At 45.5% G+C, this 23,965-nt stretch overlaps 1 protein-coding gene across 1 annotated transcript in view; it reads right to left on the reverse strand.

The window, feature by feature from the left end:
* Positions 1–23,965, reverse strand: part of ROGDI (rogdi atypical leucine zipper) — a 475,356-nt gene that overhangs the window by 284,619 nt on the left and 166,772 nt on the right. The window contains exon 2 of the mRNA XM_069646031.1: positions 16,582–16,653. Within this exon, the coding sequence (XP_069502132.1) occupies positions 16,582–16,653 (72 nt within the window). The remainder of the gene's footprint in view (positions 1–16,581; positions 16,654–23,965) is intronic.

The following is a 23,965-nucleotide window of genomic DNA, read 5'->3' on the forward strand; positions in this document are numbered from 1 at the left end:
CAACGGAAAGCCTTCCTGTCTTCGCATCCGTAGTGCTATCTTATCTCAGCACACCAGGGTTTTTCAGCCACGCCTTTTCCCTGGTTTTGGGGGCAGGCTCCCTGAGGGCCCCCTTTGCCTTGCTGTCTACCGGCAGGCAGGGTGGCTTCCGGTGGAGCTCGTCCTAAACTCACTAAGAAAGGACTGGACCTCTGGAGAGAAAGAAGAGCCATTTCCACGGACAGTTCTTCGGAAGAACCCAGTACAGGTGAGGAGGAGGGAACTAAAGAGGGTATTAGTCAAGCACACAATACTCCATCGCATGACAGTTTGCAACGCCAAAGGATGGCTAGCTTAGAGCAGTATCAAGAACTGGTTAGCGCCATACAAGGGATAACTGCCGAGCTCCAAACCCTTAAGGTAGAAAACTCCACTCTTAAGGCTGACAATGCCGCCCTGAGACAACTAATGATTCAGAGAGAAGAACTCCGGAGTGATTCTCCCACCTATGCCATTACCCTGTGGAAAGTATGAAGGGAACCCCAAGAGGATCAAGGAATTCCTCGACGCTTGTAGAGTATACTTCACCTTTCGCCCTAAGATGTATGAATTCGACCCGGCAAAGGTTGGCTTCCTGGTCTCAAACCTTGGGGGTAACGCCCTAGCATGGGCCACCCCATTGGTCACAGAAGCTGATCCAGTGCTAAATGATTACAATGCCTTTGTACTACGATTCAGAGAACGCTTTGAAAGGACCGAAGCCTTATACGCTTCGTATGAAAACATACTTGATCTCAAACAGGGCCTTTCTGATGTACAAACTTATGCCTCAAACTTCCAGAGGATAGCTTTGGAGACAGGATGGCCTGATTCAGCTAAACAAACACTCTTTAGGAGAGGGTTACATGAAGACTTGAAGGATGAATTTTCTCGGGTAGCCAGACCTTCCCCATTCCAAGAACTGGTCGCCCTAGCCCTCCAGATGGAATTTCGGATGTCCGAAAGACGAGCAGAAAGAAGGAAGTCCAGACCCAATCCACACTCTACTCCCTCCTCCTACTCGCCTACCGCTTCGGAGAAGTCTCATCTCCAGACTGATGAACCCATGCAAATAGGTGAAGCAAGGGGTCCCCTTAGTGCTGCAGAAAGAAAGACGAAAAGACCTAAGCTTGTGCATGTACTGTGGTTCTGAGAAGCACCTTCTTAGAGACTGTCCAGAAGTACCTCCCAGAAGATCGGGAAACGAAGGACCCCGACCCTGAGCAGGGACACGGAAGGGGCTTCGCTTGCTAATCCCTGTGTTACAAGTCCACCCATAACATGTAACCCCTCTAACGAACTTATGGTCCTGAAGATCGTTCTGGAATGGACAACAACTCATGCAGTAGAGTGTCTCGCTATGCTAGACTGCGGTGCAGCTGGAAATTTTATGGACGACCGATGGGCTAGTAAATACACCATTCCCAGAAGAGAAAAACCACAACCTATACCCGTAGAAGGAGTAGACGGTACCCCTCTGTCTTCTGGTCTCATCCGACAAGAAACTACAGAAGTCGTGGTTAGGATGAAGACTCATCAGGAAACCCTGGCGTTTGATTTGATAAAGGCAGCTCACTTTTCAGTGATACTCGGAATACCCTGGTTAAGAAAGCACAATCCAGGGATTGACTGGGTAACCAACATAGATGAATTCAGGTCAGACTTTTGTGTGCAGTCCTGCTTGAAAGAAGAAGGACAACATTCACATCAGGGAGATGCAGTGCCTGCAAGAAGTATCAACTCCATTCCTGTGACCTATCAAGAATTCACCGACATCTTTACAGATACTCAACCCAGACCCCTTCCTCCACATCGAGCCGAGGATTGTAGGATCGATCTTGTACCCAATGCTGTGGTTCCTTTTGGTAGAATGTATCCCTGATCACTTCCTGAGAAGGAAGCATTAAGGGACTACCTAGCAAGTAATTTACAGAATGGCTTGATACAAGAATCCACTTCATCGGCTGGAGCCTCCCTGTTCTTTATCCCAAAGAGAGGAACCAAGGAGCTAAGACCGTGTATTGACTTTAGGGGCCTGAATAGTCAAACCATACGAGACAGATACCCGATGCCTCTGATAAAGGAGATCATGGAAGCAGTACAAGGGGCTAGATGGTTTACCAAGTTAGGCCTCAGAGGAGCCTATCATCTCCTACGAATCAAACAAGGGGACGAATGGAAGACCGCCTTTCGTACTCCTTTAGGTCATTTCGAGTACAAGGTGATGCCCTTTGGGTTAGTCAACGCGCCAGCCCAGTTCCAAAGATTCATGGACAAAGTCTTCAGCGATCTTCTGTTTAAATCCACGGTAGTCTACTTGGATGACATCTTGGTTTACTCGTACACGTTAGAACAACATCGTCTACATGTAAGGGAAGTACTCAAGAGACTACGAGACCATCACCTGTTAGCCAAACCTGAGAAATGTCTTTGAGGTTTCTACAGTTCCGTACTTGGGCTTTATTCTGTCAGAAAACTGCATCAAGAGGGATCCCAACAAGACAGCATCCATTAACAATTGGCCTGTTCCCAATTCCGTTAGACATCCAGAGGTTCTTGGGTCTGACTAATTTCTATCGGAAATTCATCACAGGCTTCTCCAACATAGTCTTACCTATTACGGCTTTGCTAAAGAAGGGGGTGAAATTCCATTGGACAACCGAAGCTGATTCCGCCTTTAACCAGCTCAAACAAGCGTTCACCTCTGCACCTATTCTCAGGCAGCCTGACCAGTCTCAGCCCTTTATCGTAGAAGCTGACGCCTCACAAGGGGCCATTGGGGCAGCTTTGCTACAACGGAAGGAGGACCAACTCGAACATCCCATCGCCTATTATTCCAGAACACTCACCTCTAGTGAAAGAAACTATTCGGTGATTGAAAAGGAACTGTTAGCAATTAAACAGGCTTGTGAGGAGTGGCGTCATCTGTTGCAAAGAGCAAGGTACCCATTCCAAGTTCGGACAGACCACAGGAACCTAAGTATTCTCCAACAAATGGAATGCAGAAACTCTCGTCATGCTCGTTGGGCTTATTTCTTCTCCCAATTCGATTTGTACTTACATACTTACCTGGTAAGGAAAACCACTTAGCTGATGCACTCTCCCGCAGCTACGGAGAAGAATCTGGGAACTACACAGAACAGGAATGTCTACTCAACGGGAAGAGTTTTATTGGAACCGTCAATAGTTATTTACAACAAGTATTGAATGCCCAAAAGACTGCATCTCTTCCAAAGGATCCCTCTCTATCCTATAAAGGGGAATACCTATTCAAAGACGACTTGCTTTTCCTGCCCACCAAAGATCTCCAGAACCAAGCAATGTCTTGGTGCCATGATCTGCCCATGGCTGGACATAAAGGTCGTGCTTCCACACTGGATTTGCTGAAAAGGAGATTTTGGTGGCCGACAATGAACAAGGACGTAGTGAAGTACGTCTCCACCTGCCCCATATGTGCTCAAAGCAAGCACAGTACGTCTAAACCATTGGGGCTTCTACAACAAGATGACCCATCTACCGGACCCTGGCAACGAATATCCATGGATTTTATTGTCGATTTACCCAAATCAGAAGGATGTTCAGCAGTCATGGTTGTTGTAGACTCCTTCAGTAAACTAGCTCGTTTTGTCCCACTCAAAGGTACTCCTTCGGCAACTACCACAGCGGACGTATTCCTGAAGGAGATAGTCCGTCTCCATGGCCTACCGACCTCTATAGTGTCTGATAGAGGAACACAGTTCACCTCCAAGTTCTGGACAACCTTGTGCAAACAGTTACATATTCAGAGGGTGTTATCTTCTGGCTTTCACCCCGAAACTAATGGACAGACTGAACGCCTCAACGCTACACTTGAACAGTTTCTAAGATGTTACTGTAACCAGAATCAGGACAACTGGTATCATCTCTTATCAGTGGCAGAATTCTCATACAACAACACCAAACATACTGCAATAGGAATGAGTCCTTTTAAATGTACCTATGGGTACGAACCCAAACATATCCCATTCTCTACAGTTCAACCCACCAATGTACCTACCATAGACCTACTGCTGAACACCCTTAAACTCACAAGGCCGCTCAAGAAACCCTGTCAGTCAGTTGTCACACTTATAAGAGATGGGCTGATAAGAACAGAAGACCAAATCCTGATTGGAAAGAAGGAGACAAGGTATGGCTGTCCACTAGATATCTCAAATTCACGCCTAGATATATCGGACCATTTTCCATAGAACAGAAGATCAATCCTGTAGCCTTCCGGTTAGCCCTCCCAAACTCTCTTCGAAGGGTACATCCGGTATTCCATACCTCGCTTCTTAAAGAGTATAAACCTGATCCTTTCTCCAGAACCATCAAAAGAAATATACCCAGTGAAGAGGATGACACCCAAGAGTATGAGGTTTCACACATCTTGGACTCTAAATACAAACACGGTGTCCTGCAATACCTCATCTTATGGAAGGGATACCCTTGGACGGAAAGATCTTGGGAACCAGCGAGAAATCTACATGCCTCCAGACTCCTACGCAAGTTTCACAGACTCCGTCCAGGTAAGCCTGGAGGAGGACCTTGGCGAAGGGGTTATACTGTCATGGCGCGCGCACCATGGAAGCTATGGAGACAATGGAAAAAGGGCTAATTCCACCGACGGTCTAGTCTTCCACGCACCGTGCACGTCATGACATTTAAATAGGCGTCACACGCGGAAGTCGTCGCGTTGCAACCTTGCTTCCGGCTAGATCCGCACGCTTGTACTCCGCTCCTGTCCCGCCTGTGTTTCTCCACTGGCCTTTCCTCCTTGTCCGCCCTCGGTGGCCGTCTCCTCTCCTTTCATTCCGCTCAAGCAGTCTGCCTTATCCCCATCTGTCTAGTGCGTTTCCCTTGGTTCCCGCCTGCTGTGTGTACAGCTGTCACTGTACGTTCCTTCCACCTCAGAGTACTTCAGTCCTCTTCCTCATTTCTCGCCTGTAGTATTCTTCCAAGCTGCTGCTCCAGAAACCCACGCTGGAATCTCTTACACCTGCCAACCATAGTGTCTTCTGGGAATTGGAGTCCATTCATCTTACTCCAACGGAAAGCCTTCCTGTCTTCGCATCCGTAGTGCTATCTCATCTCAGCAAACCAGGGTTTTTCAGCCACGCCTTTTCCCTGGTTTTGGGGGCAGGCTCTCTGAGGGCCCCCTTTGCCTTCCTGTCTACCGGCAGGCAGGGTGGCTTCCGGTGGAGCTCGTCCTAAACTCACTAAGAAAGGACTGGACCTCTGGAGAGAAAGAAGAGCCATTTCCACGGACAGTTCTTCGGAAGAACCCAGTACAGGTGAGGAGGAGGAGGGAACTAAAGAGGGTATTAGTCAAGCACACAATACTCCATCGCATGACACGAGCAGAGCCTCGGACGGGACGATGTCCTAGAAGGGCAGAGCCATTCGAGACCATGGAGCCAGCAGTAGTGTGGTGAGCCAGTGAGATGCACACAAAACACTGTGTCCTGACCGGAAAAGAAGCCTAGGTCAGGAAGGAGTTGGGGATGGTAAAGCAACCGTATTGCCTGCTGGCACGACCACACAGAAGCTGTGGTGGGCCTGGAAACGGACGCCAAGACCAGAGTGCAGCATAGAGACCAAATCCCAGAGCCCCACGAGAGGTGCATTAGCTACAGAACTAATCAACGGAAGGGTAGCGAATGCTCCCAAAGCGATAAAGTTGTGGGGAGAAGAGAACAAAGACATTCGGAGATGGAAGAGCCACAAGAGTTACGGGAGCCAGATAAACCCTAAGAGAGAAAGTGAGCCTACCAGAGTGCTTTGGAGAGCCCTAAGAAACTGAGAAATTCTAATATCCGAAGTTAGGAAAGCCCAGAGAAACCAAAATACTTTAATGCCAATGGTTGGAAAAGCCGAGAGAGTTACAGGAACTCAAGGAACACAAACGGGGGATGATGTGGGCCGGTACCAAAGCAAGACTGCCAAATAATATATATATATACACACACAAGGGCAAGAGGACTTGGGGAAAGCTCTAGAACGATAAAAACCTTGTGAGACCTATATTTGTAAAAACCCTCATTTAGAAAGAAATTCAGAATTTGATCAACATTTGTTTAAAATGTGCTTATGGAAAGAGATCCAGAGTTTGACTGACATTTAAAACCTGGTCTTTCCTGAGGAAAAGGAAACCATATTACGTATATTCATAAAGACAGAACTGTGACATACAGAACCTTGAGAGAGGCAGAGGGTTGTACTGCAAGGAATTGATGAACAATGGTGAACTTTTAAAACTCTCTTCTTGGAGAAGAGATCCAGGTGTTGGGCTGGGCAGAAGCCAAACAGAGGCTATTGCTCTGGCCTCCTCCTTTGTTAAGTTTTCTTAAATGGTAGGGCCAATTAGCGGAATAGGATTTGGACTAAGGACGGTTTTTCTTTTGACGAGCACCATTAGTTTTAGTAGAGAACTTTCATCAAAGGTAGGGCTAGATAGGAGATTTCTTTAGAATTTAAATCAAGATCCCAGTAACACTGCACACTTTAGTCGGAGTCCTTCTGATGTAGATGGCTGGCTCCAATCCTGCGCTGTGTGTACCCAAATCACAGCGCGAGTGCGTCAGGCCTACACCCACATTACCCCGGCTTCTGAAGTAGTCATCACCACCAGGTTGAACTTAAGAAAAATATCTGCCCACTTGGCCCAAGAATATAAGGAGAACACACAAGCATAATGAACACACCATGTAAACATTATGGAACAAAATGCTTCTTGCCCTGAAAAGGAATTTGTAAGAGTCCGAAACGCGTCGGCATAACTTTAATTGAGAGGAGCTTTTTGGACTACCCATCTATGAAGCACATGGGAATATAGGTTGAAATAACTTGAACTATAACTGTTGAATCAAGCTGATACACTTTGCTGATTGATGTTGATTTATGATTGACCGTTTACTTTGGATATTATATATATTTTGAACATAGATTGTCATATTATTTATGATTTTCTTTACTTGAAAACTCGTTCTTATTCTACTGTTTACATTTGTTGTTGAGATGAATATGACCTTTACACATGAATTTGTACTTTGATATTAATGTTTACTAAATAGAGATGAATTTGATTTTGTGAACTACTTACCACTGTGGTCTATGGTGAGAAGCCCCTGCTTAGGTACCTTCTCGTTTCCTTGGATTGTAAAACTACCCTGGGATACTGTGTCCCCAAGGAGCGCATCACAGGTTTACCGATTGGCAACAACCGGTTGTGTTTTATACTGTTTCTCCTTCGGTCTCGAGACTTACCCTACTGCACCTGAAACAACCTGAGACACTATTTTTAACCCCAGAATTACCCTTGGAGTATGTAAAACAGAGTACGTCTATCTATACAGTTGTGCCTCCCTCCACCTACCCTTGCTCTGGTCCTTTTGGTTTTCCACACTGGGCATAGTCTGGGGGCTACACATACACGCTACCACGTTCGTCTCACCCACACTAGTGCAACTAGAATCAGGGTTAGATGTGGTGCATGCTGTACTTTTTGTACTACTACGTGAAGAAATGGTGTCAGGGAGGTCGGGGGGGTGCATGGTGTGAGAATTCTGAGGATAGGATCCCATTTAAACCCCTTAGAAACTCCTCCCAGGTAATCTAGGGAGGGTCATGTCCTGTTATTTCTCCTGAGAGTTCACAAAATACTGAGAAGAGGAATATGCCTCCAGGAGCAATGCAGATCAACTATGGAAAACACCACTCTAGTACTGGGACGAAGAAGAGGCCTGAAGGTCAGGCATGTCCCATAGATTTGCTTAATTATGGTCAGGCAAGGCAAACCCTTAACCTACACCTGGAGCCTATTAGTCCCACACAGGTGTATAAATGTTGGGACTGCAGGAAAAGAAAGCAGTTTGAAAGAGAGCAAGCTGAAAGGCGAATGCAACGTTCAGAGTTATACAGGACCAGCTGGAGGAGGATAACAAGCCAAGACGATGAAGGTCTACAAGTTGAAGCAGCAAGAGGAAGCGTGGTGAGGGAGCCGTGCCTCCAAGGAGCCAGAGAAGTCCATGAAAAGGAGCATGGAGGGGTTTTATTCCCTTTTGAGAAGATCCCCTGGGCTAAGAAGGGAGCACAGAAGTGTCTGAGGGGCAGGTGGTAAGACCCTAACCTCAGAAGAAAAAAATACATTCATTGGGAAAACCAAGAAAATACAAAGTGTGGGTTAAATGAAAGCAGCAACCTGGTATGTGTCTTACGCAAGTGAATACAAAGCAACAGAGCAAGTGTGTAGAAAATTAAGACGCATTTGTAGGAACTTTTGAAAGCAGTTAATTTAACAATGAAGCGATAGTGTCTCTGAGCTGTGCATGCATGGAACCATTCTTGAATGAAATGAAACACGTTATTCCCTTAAATTGAATGAAACAAACCGCAGTCCTAATATTGAATACCGAACTGAACGAAGTAGATGAAAGCAATTTAATGGAATGATTGAAAAAGAAAATGTTGCTCTTAATGAACACTGAAGTTTGTGAATTAAGTGAAAAGAACTTATTTTGAATGCCAGATTGAATGAACTATGAAAAAAGCTATTCTTATTGAATACTGCATTGAGCATAAAATGAAAGGTGGTCTTGGTTGAATACAGATTCGAAAAGCAAAGACCAAGAGATGTGTGAAACAAAAGCCACGTCTATAGCAAATCACTGTGGTAAAAGTTGTGAAGCTGCACTTTAAGACCTGTTCATTGGATGACATATTTAATTCTGAAGGAAAGCTGAAAGTTCCTAGTTGCGTAGAAACCAAATACGAACAGACTTGGGAAAAGGAGTCCCAAGTTGTGAAAGTCCAGCTCAAAGACCAAAAGCCTCCAAGAGATTTCCTTTTGAGTTGAACATTAAGCTTGGGGAAGGGAACCCTAAATCTTGGTATTTTAAAACTGTTTTCCTAGAGTTGTGTTCAAGATATTTCATTTATATAGTGACGCAAAGCTTGGGGAAGGGAACCCTACATTTTGGTGCCCTGGAACTGTGTTAAACTTGGCAAAGGGCACCCTGGCCTTTATGAAACCGGTCCTTCTGATGCTTGATGGAAGATACATTGAACTTTATAATGAACTTATGAATATTTGGGGAAGGAAGCTGAAGAGTAAGCCAGAGCAGGAAATGGCTCAGAACTTTATGTTGGAAACACTATTTAAGTTATGGTTGATATCCTTACACATTGTATTAGTTGTGAGGGCAAGTATAGGATTCCGACACAGACTTAAGTTGAACATAAGGACACAGACTTCCCTTTGTTTCTTTAGGTAGGGAAATCCCACCTTCGTATAGGGCAAGTTAGGCCATAATCCACCCTGACCTCTTCTTTGATGAAAGATAGTTTAACTTTAAATCCGTTCTCTATGTCTCCTTCCATGATGCCAACCTCACAGTGGACAAACAGTTCATCCATAGTGCATATTCCCTAGCCACCCCGGTTGTGGCTTACTGGACATGAAGGCTGGTCATCTTACATTTTCTGCTGTTGAAAAGAGTGCTACTGATGGGTGTCCCAAAATGGGTTTGAGTATACTTGTGCAGAGTTCCCATTTGTGTTCTTGCAGAAGAAATCTGCTTTGAGTTATCTAGAACACGTTGAGCCTGGACAAATATGTTCCTGTTCACGCAACAATGCCATCAGTTCTGAGCAAGAAGAGAGGTCCTTGGTTCAAGCTGCCCTGTTTATTGAGGTTAACTATGGCGGCAATATTACCCGTTTTGTGAAGCAAGCTTTTATCTTGAAGCAATGCTTGCAAGGGGAATACAGCCATTTTGATTGCCAGGGGTTCTAACACGATTTATCTGCCGTGTCACCAGTCCCTGTGTCCATGCATCCTGTGTGGTGTGACGATCATGCAGATCGCGTCACTTCTCCCCAGGTGGGAGCTCCTTTCCATGAGATTAGGGAGGTGAGGTGGCTAACCAATAGTACCCCTAGGGGTGGGAACATGCAGGAGGATCTCATGGAGGGGGAACTCCCCTCTTGGCATTAAGGACGCAAGTGGAAGAAACAGCCCCTCTAAAACCCAACCCTGCAGGCTGATCGTACCCAAATCTTCTAAAGATAAGGTCACATCCGAAACAATGTGTTCTTGTTAAAGAGCAAACCACCCTGATGCAACAGGTACAGGGATGAAGTAGAGCTTGAGAATGCTTCAATCAAGCAGGAGGAATGATCAATCAAGTGCTACTAAATTTGACTAATGTTACGCTGGGGCTGGCCCACTATTTAACCCCGAACAGCAAATAGCGCCTACATTCTTAGTCGTCTTCTGACCCTGTTCGGCAGTGGCCAGTGCGGTTCTGCTATGCTGAGAGCTGTTGTATGGCCAGGAGAACCCAGTGAGCAACGTGTCGGCATCGAAGCCCGAAAGGCTGATCTCCGGCTTCAGGAGACTGCAGTAAGGCATGTCTCCAAAGTTAAAGAGACGAACAGTGGGACGCCAGGGAAGAGTCTTGCGAGTCGTTTGGTAACCGGTGCAGTAAACCTGCAGAAGGGAATGGTGGTGGTGTGAACTGTAGTGGGTGGACCATTTGGTCCGACAGTGGTGCTGAGAGCGCCTACCGTAGCCTCTCTGAGCAAAACTAAAAATCAAGTACAGACAGGTACAGATGACAGAGTATCTGTAGGAGGGGCTATGTCAGCTGTAATGCTGTGATATTTTTTGAAATGTTTGATTCCATCTCTGCCTGAGTGGAGACCTTCCACAACAGCTCGCATATATACAAAATAAATGACTTTGCTAGCCTAATTAAGGTATCAACTTGTTTTCTTCTGGCTCAACATCCTATGTTATACAAACACAAATATTTCATTAGAGCACTGTGGTGCATTTTCTAGGGATAGGCGTATGAACTAATTGTACCTGGGCGTCAACCTACAACTCCCTAAAAGTTAAGCCTTGTGCTGTGTCCAACATCTCCCCACTTCAAGAGTGGTTTGACTTCCCTTTACCCCGTCCAACACTGTTAGTGCAAGTTGCCGATTCCTCAGAGGCTTGTAAAAAAAAAAAAAAAAAAAAAGATTTTTTTTAAAAACTGCCTTAACCATTGGTGATCAGTGGTGCGGACCATGCCACTTAGGACACAGTGAAATCCACATAAATATCTGGTGAACTTAACTAAATCGTCACATTAGTTTCTGAAAAAGGTTCCTTACCTTAAGCAAGTTCATTCAATGAGCAACGCAGCATACCCACCTCAGAAGCATACCCCTCTCTGTGTACGTTTAGTGCTCCGAGGTGTGTTCATTCGCTGTAAATTGGTGACAAAAATGTATACCTACAAGTGGGTTCTGAAGGGTTAAAAATATTTACAGCAGTTGGGTTTTATTCTGAAATTTAAAATAACGTAATTCATTTAAATGTGAAGTGTTAATCCTGCATAACTTGCCTCTGTCCCGTTGATCACTGCAAACAAAAAATGTTTATGAACTTAACTGTTGAATTATTTTCATTTTGGTAACTTGCCTTGTGTTCTTTCTGAGATTTCTGGATGCTTTTGCGGTTCGACGTTTCATGCAAATGTAACCGAGAAACTTACAAAGTGATCGGTTAGCCATCACATTTGGAAAAGCTTCCTTTCCATCTACCTTTGATGGGCAGCTTTTTCAATAGGGGTACTAAGGATTTTATGTCCTTAAGAAAAAATTCCGTAGTAGTGGGACTCTCCACAAAATGAATGCTTAAAGGGATGGTCTAGTAAACATTTTTATTTAAAAAATAGATAGGCAACATAAAAAAAAAAATACTAGCATTCTCCGTTTAAAACTTCCTATGTAAAATTTTGAGCTATTCAAGCTCAAAATTCGCAAAAGCAAGCACATGGGCGCATCCATTTTGTGAAATGGAGGCCCTCCTGTGCTGGCTTTTGCGGCACTAATGAAGGAAAAGCCAGCCAGCTGTAGTAAACAAAAGCTACCGCTGGGTGGCTTTCCCTTCATTAGTGCTGTAGGCGGAGGACGGGGACCGGAGACCAGAGCAGGAAAGCTGTAGCTGAATCTCGGTAAGTGCTATTTATTTTTTGTTAAAAAAATAAGCACTAGCTGTGTTTTTTTTTCTAAGTTTTCCGGGCTGGAGGAGCCCGGAAAACTTAGAAATAAAACCGCAGCTTTAAAAACATTGTATTTATGTTTGTGGTCGCTTTTGAAGCGACCGCAAACATAAATACAACGTTATTGTGTTGGAAAACGCTGCGGTTTTTCTTTCCAAGTTTCTCAGGCTCCTCCGGCTCGGAGGAGCCTGAGAAACTCGGAAAAAAAAACCGCAGCGTTTTCCAACACAACCGCGTTGTTTCTGCCTGAATCTGCTTTCCTATTTGGGGTTCTCGGGCTCTGGAGCCCGAGAGCCCCAAATGGGAAAGCAGATTCAGGCAGAAACAACGCGGCATTGCGGAAAACAACCGCGTTGTTTCTGCCTGAATCTGCTTTCCCAGAGCCCCAAATGGGAAAGCAGATTTAGGCAGACAACGCAGCATTTAGCATTTCCCATTTGGGTCTCGCGGGCTCCCCACGGGGAGCCCGAGAGCCCCAAATGGAAATCAGCTGTAGGTAGAAACACTACGCGGCATGTAAACATAACCGCGTTGTGTTTCTGCCTGCTGTGGCTTTCACTTTGGGTCTCCGGTGCTCCTGGGAGCACCGGAGACCCAAAGTGATAGCCACAGCAGGCAGAAACGCACGCGGTTGTGTTGGAAAACGCTGCGGTTTTTCTTTCCAAGTTTCTCAGGCTCCTCCGAGCCGGAGGAGCCTGAGAAACTTGGAAAGAAAAACCGCAGCGTTTTCCAACACAATAACGTTGTATTTATGTTTGCGGTCGCTTCAAAAGCAACCGCAAACATAAATACGTTTTTAAATCTACGGTTTTATTTCTAAGTTTTCCGGGCTCCTCCAGCCCGGAAAACGTAGAAAAAAAACCGCAGCTAGTGCTTATTTTAAAAAAAAAAAAAAAAATAGCACTTACCGAGATTCAGCTGCAGCTTTCCCCGTCCTCTGCCTACAGCACTAATGAAGGGAAAGCCACCCAGCGGTAGCTTTTGTTTACTACAGCTGGCTGGCTTTTCCTTCATTAGTGCCGCAAAAGCCAGCACAGGAGGGCCTCCATTTCACAAAATGGATGCGCCCATGTGCTTGCTTTTGCGAATTTTGAGCTTGAATTGCTCAAAATTTTACATAGGAAGTTTTAAAATGGAGAATGCTAGTATTTTTTTTATGTTGCCTATCTATTTTTTAAATAAAAATTTTTACTAGACCATCCCTTTAAGAGATTAACATCTACGTATACTTGCCAGAGTGTGAAAATATTACTGCTGAGGCAGGAGAGGCTGTCTCTCTTCCTGCCCCCATTCCCAACTGTCCCTGCTGATGAGGGAGTTAGAGCCCTGGAGTTGGTGCTGGAAAAGTCCAAACTAGAGACCAAGGACAAAGCCCAAGAGTTGACACTAAAAAGATACATGGCAGACGCAGCTGCTCAGGAGAAAGATGCAGAACGTTCTGAGCAGGATAGCATCCAAGCTCATGAGCTTGGAGGGAGGAGGATACTCGGGCCCCAAGTTCTGGTTCATCATTCCAGGTTACCTAAAAGGTCATGGAAGACATGGATGTTTTAAAATGGTGGTATAGTTTTGAGTTGGCCTGGGGAGGGAGGTCGGTCTCCCTCTCTCTCCTCGCTTCCCCCCCCCCCTCTCTCTCTGCCCCCACACTGTGCTCCCTAGTTCTACACTAAAATAGTGAAAGCAAGTACAGTAAGCAAGTACAGCTTGTCCACAATATTTCACTTGTGTTTTTTTTTCAAAACTATTAGATTGAAGGAACTGCAGTGCTGCCAACTGTATACTTGAGACGAAGGGTGCTGCTGCACACAGCAAAATGCACTATTTTGTTAAATACTTCTCGATCCCCGTCCACCACTTTCTCTTGCCCTACCCCACTATCCCTGTTCTGTTACCTCAGTGCTGGCTGGTACATAATCGGCTGGAGGGTGCAGTCCACCCCTGTAACTCATTGTGTCATGAAGTTTGATTTCAGGAGCACTGTAGAACACAACGATTGCTGTCCTTTTCTGAGACAAAATCACTGTAGACCCTCATCTTGGGACGCTATCCCAATTGAAGGTCTGCACATCAGGGCAATGAGACCTGGGCTGTAGAAAGCTTGGTAGGGCGTCTAACTTTGACACTCCTCTGAAGACTTTCTGTGGGTCGTGCGTATGGGGACGGGGTCCTGTGTGCGCGTGTAGTGAGGGCGACTCCAGTGTAATTTCGCATAAATACTTCAGCAATGTGCAATGCTATCGCCAGTGTGTTCTTACAGAGGCAAATACTAGCATGTTGGGGCAAAGCCATCACAACCATGTTCCAGCAGGGGCAAATAGTGGTGTATTGGGGCAGGGCCATCACAAGTGTTGAATTTACAGTTGCAGAACTGGCAATATTGGGCTAAGCCAACACGAATATGTTCTTGCACTGGATGTCCTGGCTTTATAGGGAACATACTGACATATTGTGTGCCATGGCATCCTGGAAATGTATTGGAAAAATCTCCTGCAAACTGTTGGTGACCTGGCATCTATTGGTTACGCAGGGCAATACACAAACCATTTCAAGTGCACAATCTAAAAATGACATTTTTCTGAAATGTGTATGATGTGATATATGATAGGTTATTTATAAGGCGCTTAATACCAAGAAGTTTCTAAGCGCGGCCCCGGGGATCGAACCTGTGTTGCTCTGTGTGGTCTTGCTTCCAAGGCGAGCAAGTTGCCCTTGAGCTATCCTCCTGAGCCAAAAGTATGATTTCAATGTATTATTTAAAAAAATAAAAAGGAGAAGAAATGCACATAAACCTTACAGGATTGGATAAGGCACGCTTGCTTGAGCCAATTCAGTGAACAGGTTTACGCTCCTCCACTTTACAAATACACCTGCTGCCATTGCAGTGGTATTGTCAGAGCATTGAACCCAAAGACCACACATTGGGGGGAACCAGATTCTCCCCATTAAAAAATATAAACAGGACTTTTCCCCACATTTCGCACCCCTGCTTCTTCCCAGCCCCTCTACCCTTCATCCAGTTTGGATACTCCCCTGCGACCCTCAAACTCGGAGCATGGGGAGCACTGCAACAGAGCATTGCCAACAGTTTGGGTTTCCTTCAACACCAGGAGTACTGCTTTCATCAGACGATGAAAGCCGAATGCCCAAGCAGCACATATGAATAAAGGGCAACACACACTTTCTTGAAGAGTGGCTGGGGGAGGTAGCCAGCCTGCTGGAAGGAGGACACTCTTCTGCTAGCGTCTGCCCCTACGATGGAGGTTAACAAGGATGCAGAAATGTAACCGCCAGCTCGTCTGACTTGCTCCGCTAGTATGTGCATGCGGACAAACAGCGGCCATGCTCGCAAGCATGACCGATGGTGTTTGCTGTCAGTCACTGATAGAGTTATACAGGCAAAATACACACGCCGCCTTCTCCTTCAATAGGCTACGCCCTCGGCGAGGTGCGTTAGTGTGCAATGAGGGCTTGCACTCTAGTAAAGCGTGAGAAAGACCCTTTTTGCACTAATAGCAGGACTGCGGTTTTCCGTATATTTAAAAAGGTGGAGATGTAAAAAGGTACATTTTGTATTGATAGGCCTTCATAGACTCAAGACCATCGCCTTGCTCAACGCTTGCTGAAAGGCGCCGCACAAAGGAGTGGGGCCCGCCTTCGTGTAACGACCAAGCAGAGACTCTTCAAGAATGTTCAACTGTAGCTGGACAACCACAGATATTTGGCCCCGTTTCAGCGGACAGCTGGTGGGTAAAACTTAAAACGTAGGATTTCAACTGCTGTGCTGATAAAGGCCTGATGTCATGTGGCCGCCTTTATTGCTTTCAGCTGTGTAACTCTTCGCTATCAAAAGGATACATCAGCAGTTGACCAGAATGCTAAGCCACCGTTAATCTACTACTTACATCATTTCCATGCAGTCACTTGTTTACTATGAAACTCAAAATAAATGGCTTTCCTTGCCGTATAGTAAAGCTATGGCCATATGTATTGCCGGTTTCAATAGTGTCCATTTTATAGAAAGTGTAGCAACCGGAGACTAAAGTGAATTTGTCATAGCTTTTGAATGGAATAAATCAGTAGTCATCTGCAGCACATGCTCTCAGCATCTGTTCTTTGTCAAGATAGTACAATGGGCTAAGGCACTTGCTGCCGAGTTATAGGGTAAAATGCAGGCAGCTCAAGACAGGCTTGCATTCAACCATTGGTGAAGAGAATACCACCGACCTCACCTCATTTTTAATACCCCATGTAATTGCAGCTCTTGGACAGTAATAACGATTAAAAAGGTCATAGAAAAGTAGCACATATTAAGCTATGCAAATATTACTGTTCACTAAAACAAAAGCGCCATGATGCTTCTGGGCGACCGTGCGCTCTATAAGTTCAGGTAACATAACAGCGGCCAGAGAGCAAGACAGGGCACAGCCAAAGAGGAAGCTATAGCACCGAGGGCAGACTAAGAAGATGGCCGCTTTAGGAACTCTGCACTTACCTTCAGAATATCCTGAAGCTGCCTCAGGACTGCATGCACTTCTTCTCGTAGCAACCATTTGAACTCCTCCTCCTATAACAAAAAGGGGAGAACAATGTTCAGGGTAAAGGACTTCATCTGATTATGGACATACGTCATTTTAAACAGCCCAGTTTGCTTTGTGGTACATATGGCTGAAGAGCCTAAAAGCAGCCCTGGACATGGAGGAGGGGGTGGGGGTTGGGGGGAAAATACTACAACATAGCAAGGTGCCGTCTTAGAGCAATACTGTTTTAAGGGCACAGATCAATAAGACCGATTGGATTAAGGCTGGGACACTAAAGATAGATGTGTGGGTTGAGAATTCCCAGCTTTCTTTTGAAGTTCAAGTTTCAGCTGGGTTGATCGGAATTTGGAAAGTGTAGGCAACCGTCTGTTAAGTTTCACTACGTGTGCATCACAGTGCTACTCGACGTTTTAAGAGACCCAGAGTCGGCACACTTTTGGTCTTGATCACTCTTTAGGTCTCAACGCTGTACAAAGTGCTAGAGAAGGGAGATCTTGTGCTTACAGTGGGGTGCAGGAAATGCTAATACTTTAAAATTGTGTTTGGAGGAAGAGCTTTGTAGCTAACTCTGCAAGATGAGTTCTGGTGAAGCATGTGCAAATGCGAGAAGAAAAAAATTACTCACCCCTGGTAATAATGTTCTTTCAACTGGATGTTCCTCCCACGTATTCCTCATCTTGGATATACTTCCGTTGCCTCAGTTCGTGTTTCTCCTCTCACCAGCACAGCAGTCTCGAAGATAAGAATACTGCAGCGTGAACGAGTGGAACGTGTACCCCACAAACTCCTCCTTGGCAGAGAGGAAGGATGGGAGTGGTGATGAATACGTGGGCGGAATATCCAGTTGAAATAACATTACCAGGGGTAAGTAATTTGTTCTTTGAATGGATTGTGCCCTCGCACATATTCCTCATCTTTGATATTCTCCCATAGCAGTGTGTTGCAGGCGGTGGGAAGGAAGAATTGGATTTATGCAATTTTGCTTTATGCTGTGCAACACAGCCTTCCCAAATCTGGATTCCCAGCCCGAAAGGGAATCTAAACAGTAATATTTCATAACTGTATGCACGGAATCCCAGGTGGTAGCACTGCAGAGGTCTTGTAGCGGTACCCCTCTATGGAGGGCTTAAGAGGCTACACCTCTTGTCGAGTGGGTTCTTAGACCTTCGAGAACCTCTTTCCCAGCCAGGTTGTAACATTCCGATAGCATAGTATGATCCACTGAGATAGCGTTTGTTTAGTAACCACTTGTACCATTCTGTAGCCCGCATAGCCAACAAATAGTCTTAGAAACCCTGTTGATATAAAAGCTCAAGGCTCTTCTAGGGTCAAATCTGTAATCTCTCCTCCTCTTTAGATGGATGAGGAGGGTAAAAAGCTGGTAAGAATCCTTTGTGTCACATGAAATTCAGACACTATTTTGGGCAGAAAAGAGGACAAATCCTCAAAACTAATTTATCCTTATGAAAGACTGAATGGTGGTTTAGAAAACAAGGCCTGAAGATCACTCACTCTGCGAGCAGAAAGAATGGCTGTTAAGAATACAGTTTTCAAAGACAACATCCTAAGTGGACAAGAACGGAATGGCTCAAATGGAGAACCCATCAGGAATCTTAAATCTAGGTTGAGATCCCAGACTAACAATAAAACGAACCAGTGGGAAGATGTTAGTCAACCCTTTCAGAAATTGGATGACTAAAAACCTTCAAATAGGAACCTTGCTCTGGAGAAAGCTTGAAAATGGACAGCGTAGCCAGATAGCTTTGGCTGTAACATCATGTATCCCTGATGGGTTAAATGAAGTAGAAAAGACAACAGTGTATCACAAGTAAATGGATCAATTCTTTTATCTCTACACCAGGTGCAAAAATTGTTCCAACTGCAGCAGTATCAAAATGTTGTTGGCCTTCTGGCCGAAAGCAAAACCTCCATTCCGTAAGGTCTGAATCTTTGTACCTCAACCCCTCAGAAACCATGCATGGAGATTAAGGGTCCTGAACTATGGATGAAGAATGCGACCCCCCCCCCTCTTGCGAGAGAAGGACCTCTCTATGTGGAAGATGAATTCAAGGGCAGATGGACATTTCCAGAAGTTCTGGGTACTACGTTCTCCTGGCCCAGTCCGAGGCATTCGGGATCATGGATTTCCGAAATGTACTTAGCCACCTGAGAACATGTTATGTTATTTGGCATTTTTATAGTGCTCTATATATCATTGGTATGACCTCAAAGCGCTGGTAGGTTGAACGCCCTTGGGGAACGTAGTCCAGGTCAGTTGAGAAGTAACGTGTCATAGGGTGCTTGGGTGCACTAATTATGTGGGCAGTCAATGCAATTGCCTAATGGTAGCTGCAGCCTAGCATTATGTGTTTTAGAATTTGTTATCAGTTGAATGTGTGCATTATGGAGTTTTGACACCAAGACTGGGTTATGGCTGCGTTAGGTCTGTTTAGGACGCATGTGTGCAGATAGGCCAGTTTTCGTGGTATGTAGCTGCGTTTTATTAGAATGATGAGGTGTTCGTGGAATAATGTTCATAAGTGAGCAGCTAGGCCGAAATTGATCGAGGAGTGTAGCTGCATTCTAATTGTGTGTTGGTGTAGAGTAGAGAGTAAGCATGATGATATGCGAGGCGAGTGTTTGGATGGAGTTCTAATCTGAGGAGCTCGCTATTCCCGATTTCCATTTCTCGTTTGTTTAGTACTGACCTAATCGTATTCAGTGGCGCCATTGCTTGCAATCTCATTGAGCATTTGTCATCTGGTTGCAGGCCTTTGTCGCCTAAGGTGGTCATAGTCGTCATTACGGAAAGAACCAGGTTTTTGGAGCTTTACAGAAGGTGATATAGTCTTGGATGTGTCGAATGTGGGGGGACGGAGTTCCAAAGAGTTGGGGCCAAGGTTGAGAAGGCGGATCCTCCGATCCTGACAGAGTTAGTGGTTGGAATCACTAGAAAAAGGGCAGTGGAATGAGGAATGACAGATCAGCAGAAACAAATACAGAAGTGGAAATTCCCAGTCCACTACGAATGCGTCCCCTTGAGCTTCTCTCGGGGGAAATTCCCTGGAGCAGAACTGCCGGTTGACAATGGCCGCGTACAGGTCTACTTGTATTCCCCAAAGGGTGAAGATCTCGTGGAAGACTGCTCTCTGCCTGCTCAGAGCGTCCGCTGATGTGTTTTCTTCTCCAGCCAGATGAACTGCCGACAGAGATTCCTTCTTGCGGTGCCCAAAACCAGAGCTGCATTGCCTCTCTGCACAGAGGCAGTGATCCTAGACCACCTCTCTTTTCAAGGTAATGCATGGCCACTGTGTTGTCTGTCATTATCGGGACACTTTCCTCATTCAAAGGGCAGGAAGGTTGTCAGCGCTAGGAGGATTCCCCTCAGCTCCAAAAGATTGATATGCAGTTTGGACTCCGACGGATACCAGTGTCCGCTGATTGTTAGACCATTGGTGTGACCTCCCCAACCCGATAGAGAGGTGTCTAAGCACTGTAATCTCTGGCCATGGTTGCCAAAACGGTTCCCCCTTCAACACATTCTCCTTGATAGACCACCACTGGAGATCCTTGGCGACCCTGTTCAAGATTCCTACCAAATCAGTCATCTGACGGAGAACTGTGACTGCTGAAGAGACCTAATTCTCAGACGAGCCTCTGGCACCAGAAAAACTACAGGATGCAATGAGACTGAGCAACCTCTGAAAATCGAAGGCCGGAAGATTTGAGGCACTTTGAAATTTGTTTACCATCTGCGCTATGAGTATGCAGTAATAAAATTGCAGCAAAAATACAGTGGTTTGACCCGGTAAAGGTGTACCCCATTATACCATTTAAGGGGAGCGGGGGTGTCCCCGGCATCCTTTACATGGATTGCGGCGGCAAAACCACAGCCTTTTTGCCGCTATTTTAACACATGGAACCGCGCTATGTGGCTAGCCCTCACCTCGGGTGGCAAAGCTTTTCCTGAGGAAGAGTCCAGGACTGCTCCAATGAATTGCAGATTCTGGGAAGGTGCCATGTGGGACTTCATGAAGTTGAGGGAGAAGCCCAGCTTGTGGAGAGAAGGACAGGTCCTGTCCAGATGTTCCAGAGCCTGTTCGGGTGAACGGGCTATGATCAGCCAATCGTCCAGGTAGTGGTAAATGTGAATCCCCCCGCCCCCGCACCCTCCTTGTCGATTTGCTGCCACCACAGCCATCAGCTTGGTGAAAACCGTTGCGTGAAGGTCAGCCCGAATGGTTGTTTTTCATGTACAAAACTGCACGAGACAGCTGCAGAGGAGTTATTTTGGAGCCTGGTTGTGTGTCCTAACCTACCTTGGATTGTATTGAGAAGGTGAACAAAACTACCGTCCCGGCACAGAGTGCAGCGAGTGCAGTTACCTGCAGTTGGTTGCAGTAAGAGAAACTAGCAAGGTCCCATCCTTTTAACACTTCTGTAGCAAACTGTCTGCAGGGTTGTTTTTCCATGTACAATGACTGGAGTCCCAAGTGGTCATGGTGCTACACAATTTAACATCTCCTTTAAAGGCTCTACTAAATCAGGGAACTCTCCTCTCAAAACAGGACATAATACAGCTTCTTGCGCACAGTCGCACCCCCACGATAACAGTATATATGCCTCCTCTTTCCAATGGGACTTCTCCATTAATCATTTCAACCCCTACATGTTGTCTCGCATGGCATCACCACTTAATTACAGTTAGTCTGCAAAGATTGTAGCAAAATATTGCAAAAGATAACCGACTTCCAATAATAAAAACAAAGATTTAGACTTTGAACCCATTTTGGGAAGACAAGGGCCGAGCCACGTCTGTCAAGTTGAAAATCCTACTCTGCACAATTCAGCTTTGACCACAGAAAGCGTTGTCAATGTAACAGAATCTACTCACTCAGCCAAAGAAACAAGTCCTCTTGCCCTAGAAACTAATGAACGGTAAGCATGTCAAAGTTCTTTGTCAATTCCACCTTCTTTCTAGGCAGATATTTAGTGCAATAGTCTTCAAGCTTGTATAATCCGATCACGGCGACATGTGGTATTCCAGAGCGCCGTCCAATTTGGGGTCCTGCTTAGATATCCACATTAAACATGCTACATCGATGAGGATTCATACAACATTAGGACGGAAGCTAAACGGCATACAGAGCTTTTGCAGACTATTCTACAACTTCTTGGATCAAGGGTGTCAGAGAGCACCAAAGTATTAACTGAAAAGGATACGGTACTCAAAAGGATATAGGTGGTAGGGTCTTCCGGATCCCTGTTCACACGATTTGATAGTTGTGAAGTCAAGTTAAGACCTTCCAAATGATACAACTCTCTGACTGGTAAAACAGGCAGAGCGATGGATCACTGGAAAGGGCGTGGGTAAGGTATAGGAAGTCAGCCTAGAACAAAATAAAGTATCATGAATAACTGCCCCAACCTGAGTATGATGGAATAGAAAATGACATGAATGCACACACTGACCTTGAGTCTAGGGCAGAAGAATCCAGCAGAGTCTCTTGAGGAAATCCAAGGTAGAACAAACGACAAGGAAGGGAAGATTAGTAAGGGAGACTTATCCCGAACGGAACGAGGCTCACGCTAGATACCGGGTTGATGCACCACAGGATAGCGTCCAAAGTACTGTTCACTGTCACCTTCCAATAATCCTTGAAAAGCTTCCTTCCAACGTAGAGTAATGTATAGAAATGAATCAATCCCCCTGTTAATATCACAGGTGCAGGAGTTGGAAATAGCGCTCTTTTTATGGTATAAACAAAGTACACGCGGTTCTGTACAGCCGCGAAGAAAATAGCATGTGCGTGTGGATTTACACGCGATTAGGATTCACGCAGTCCAGGCCAACAGCGCTTGAAGACAAAGTGCGCATGTGGATTTTATACGCGAGCAGGATTCACGCAGTCCAGGCCAGCAGTGCTTAAAGTCAAAGTATGCGTGTGGATTTTACACGCGAACAGGATTCACGCAGCCCAGGACAGCCGTGTTTGAAGACAACGTGCACGTGTGGATTTTACACGCGAACAGGATTCACGCAGCCCAGGACAGCCGCGTTTGAAGACAACGTGCGCGTGTGGATTTACACGCGAGCAGGATTCACGCAGTCCAGGCCAGCCGTGCTTGAAGATAGCGTGCGTGTGTGGATTTACACGCGAGCAGGATTCACGCAGTCCAGGCCAGCCGTGCTTGAAGATAGCGTGCGCGTGTGGATTTACACACGAGCAGGATTCACGCAGCCCAGGACAGCCGTGTTTGAAGACAACGTGCGCGTGTGGATTTACACGCAACCAAACAGCTCCAGGAATCAGCGTGTGGCGGAAAACACGCTATAGAAGGCCCAAAAAGTAGCTGTAGTAACCTGCAAGGATGCAGATCGGAGGTCCAGCTACACAACGCCAAATGATTCGATCAGAAGCAGCGAGTGAAGTTTCCACGCTGCTTAAATACGTAATGCCGTAGTTCACGTGACGAAGCAGAATACACGTGAAGTTAGCGACGTGAAAAGTGCAAACGTCGTTTTCCCGGCAACGTATCGAACAACCGCCATTTGGAATAGAACGGTCTAGCTGTTCTAACAGCGTAGGAGGTAGGACCACGTCCAGCATGCATGACAGTGACCCAGAAGTGAATTTGGGAAAGTCTGATGTGCATAGCACGAAAGAACCAAGAAGTATAAACCCCCACCTCGATGGAAGGACTCGTTCTCCAAGCTAATCCCAGAAATTTGAGCTGACTGCTATACCTGTAGAGACTATAGAACAGGTCGCTACAGAAAATGTCAATGAGCACTCAGCACAACCATTTTCCCCTCTAGTACAAGAGCAGAGCATTGCAACGAGCAAAAAGGCCAAACAAAAATTAAAAATGGGAAAAAAAAGCTAGATTAAATCATAAATCCTCTCAAATATTTTTCCCAACTTGAACCTCCCATCTTGAAGATTGTAGGACCCCTAATCCAAAACCAATGATCCAGAAAAAATAGGGCTAGTAACCATTTATTAAAAAGGGTAACCGTTCTGACCCTCTAAATGACAGGTCCATTACTCTTCAAGACGTGGATAGTAAAATACTTTTATCCATATTATTAGTGAAGATTGAAGAATGGGCCTTTCAGACGAGACGCATCAAACAGTTTCCGGAAAAATACAGGTACTACTCTTAACAAGACTTTAAGCAGCATAATTCTACTTAGCTTACTTTTACTTAAAGCATCCAAACCAATTGAAACCCAGTTTTTCCTGGGTTTTGCTGATTTTTGTTTGGTGTTCGATCTCATTAACCGTAGCAAACCTTGGGGAAAGTAGGCTAAATGGGGCCTTGACCCAAGTATTT

This window comes from Ambystoma mexicanum, chromosome 2p (genome assembly GCF_040938575.1).
Source record: "Ambystoma mexicanum isolate Mex_15411 chromosome 2p, UKY_AmexF1_1, whole genome shotgun sequence".
Classification (NCBI taxonomy): domain Eukaryota; kingdom Metazoa; phylum Chordata; class Amphibia; order Caudata; family Ambystomatidae; genus Ambystoma; species Ambystoma mexicanum.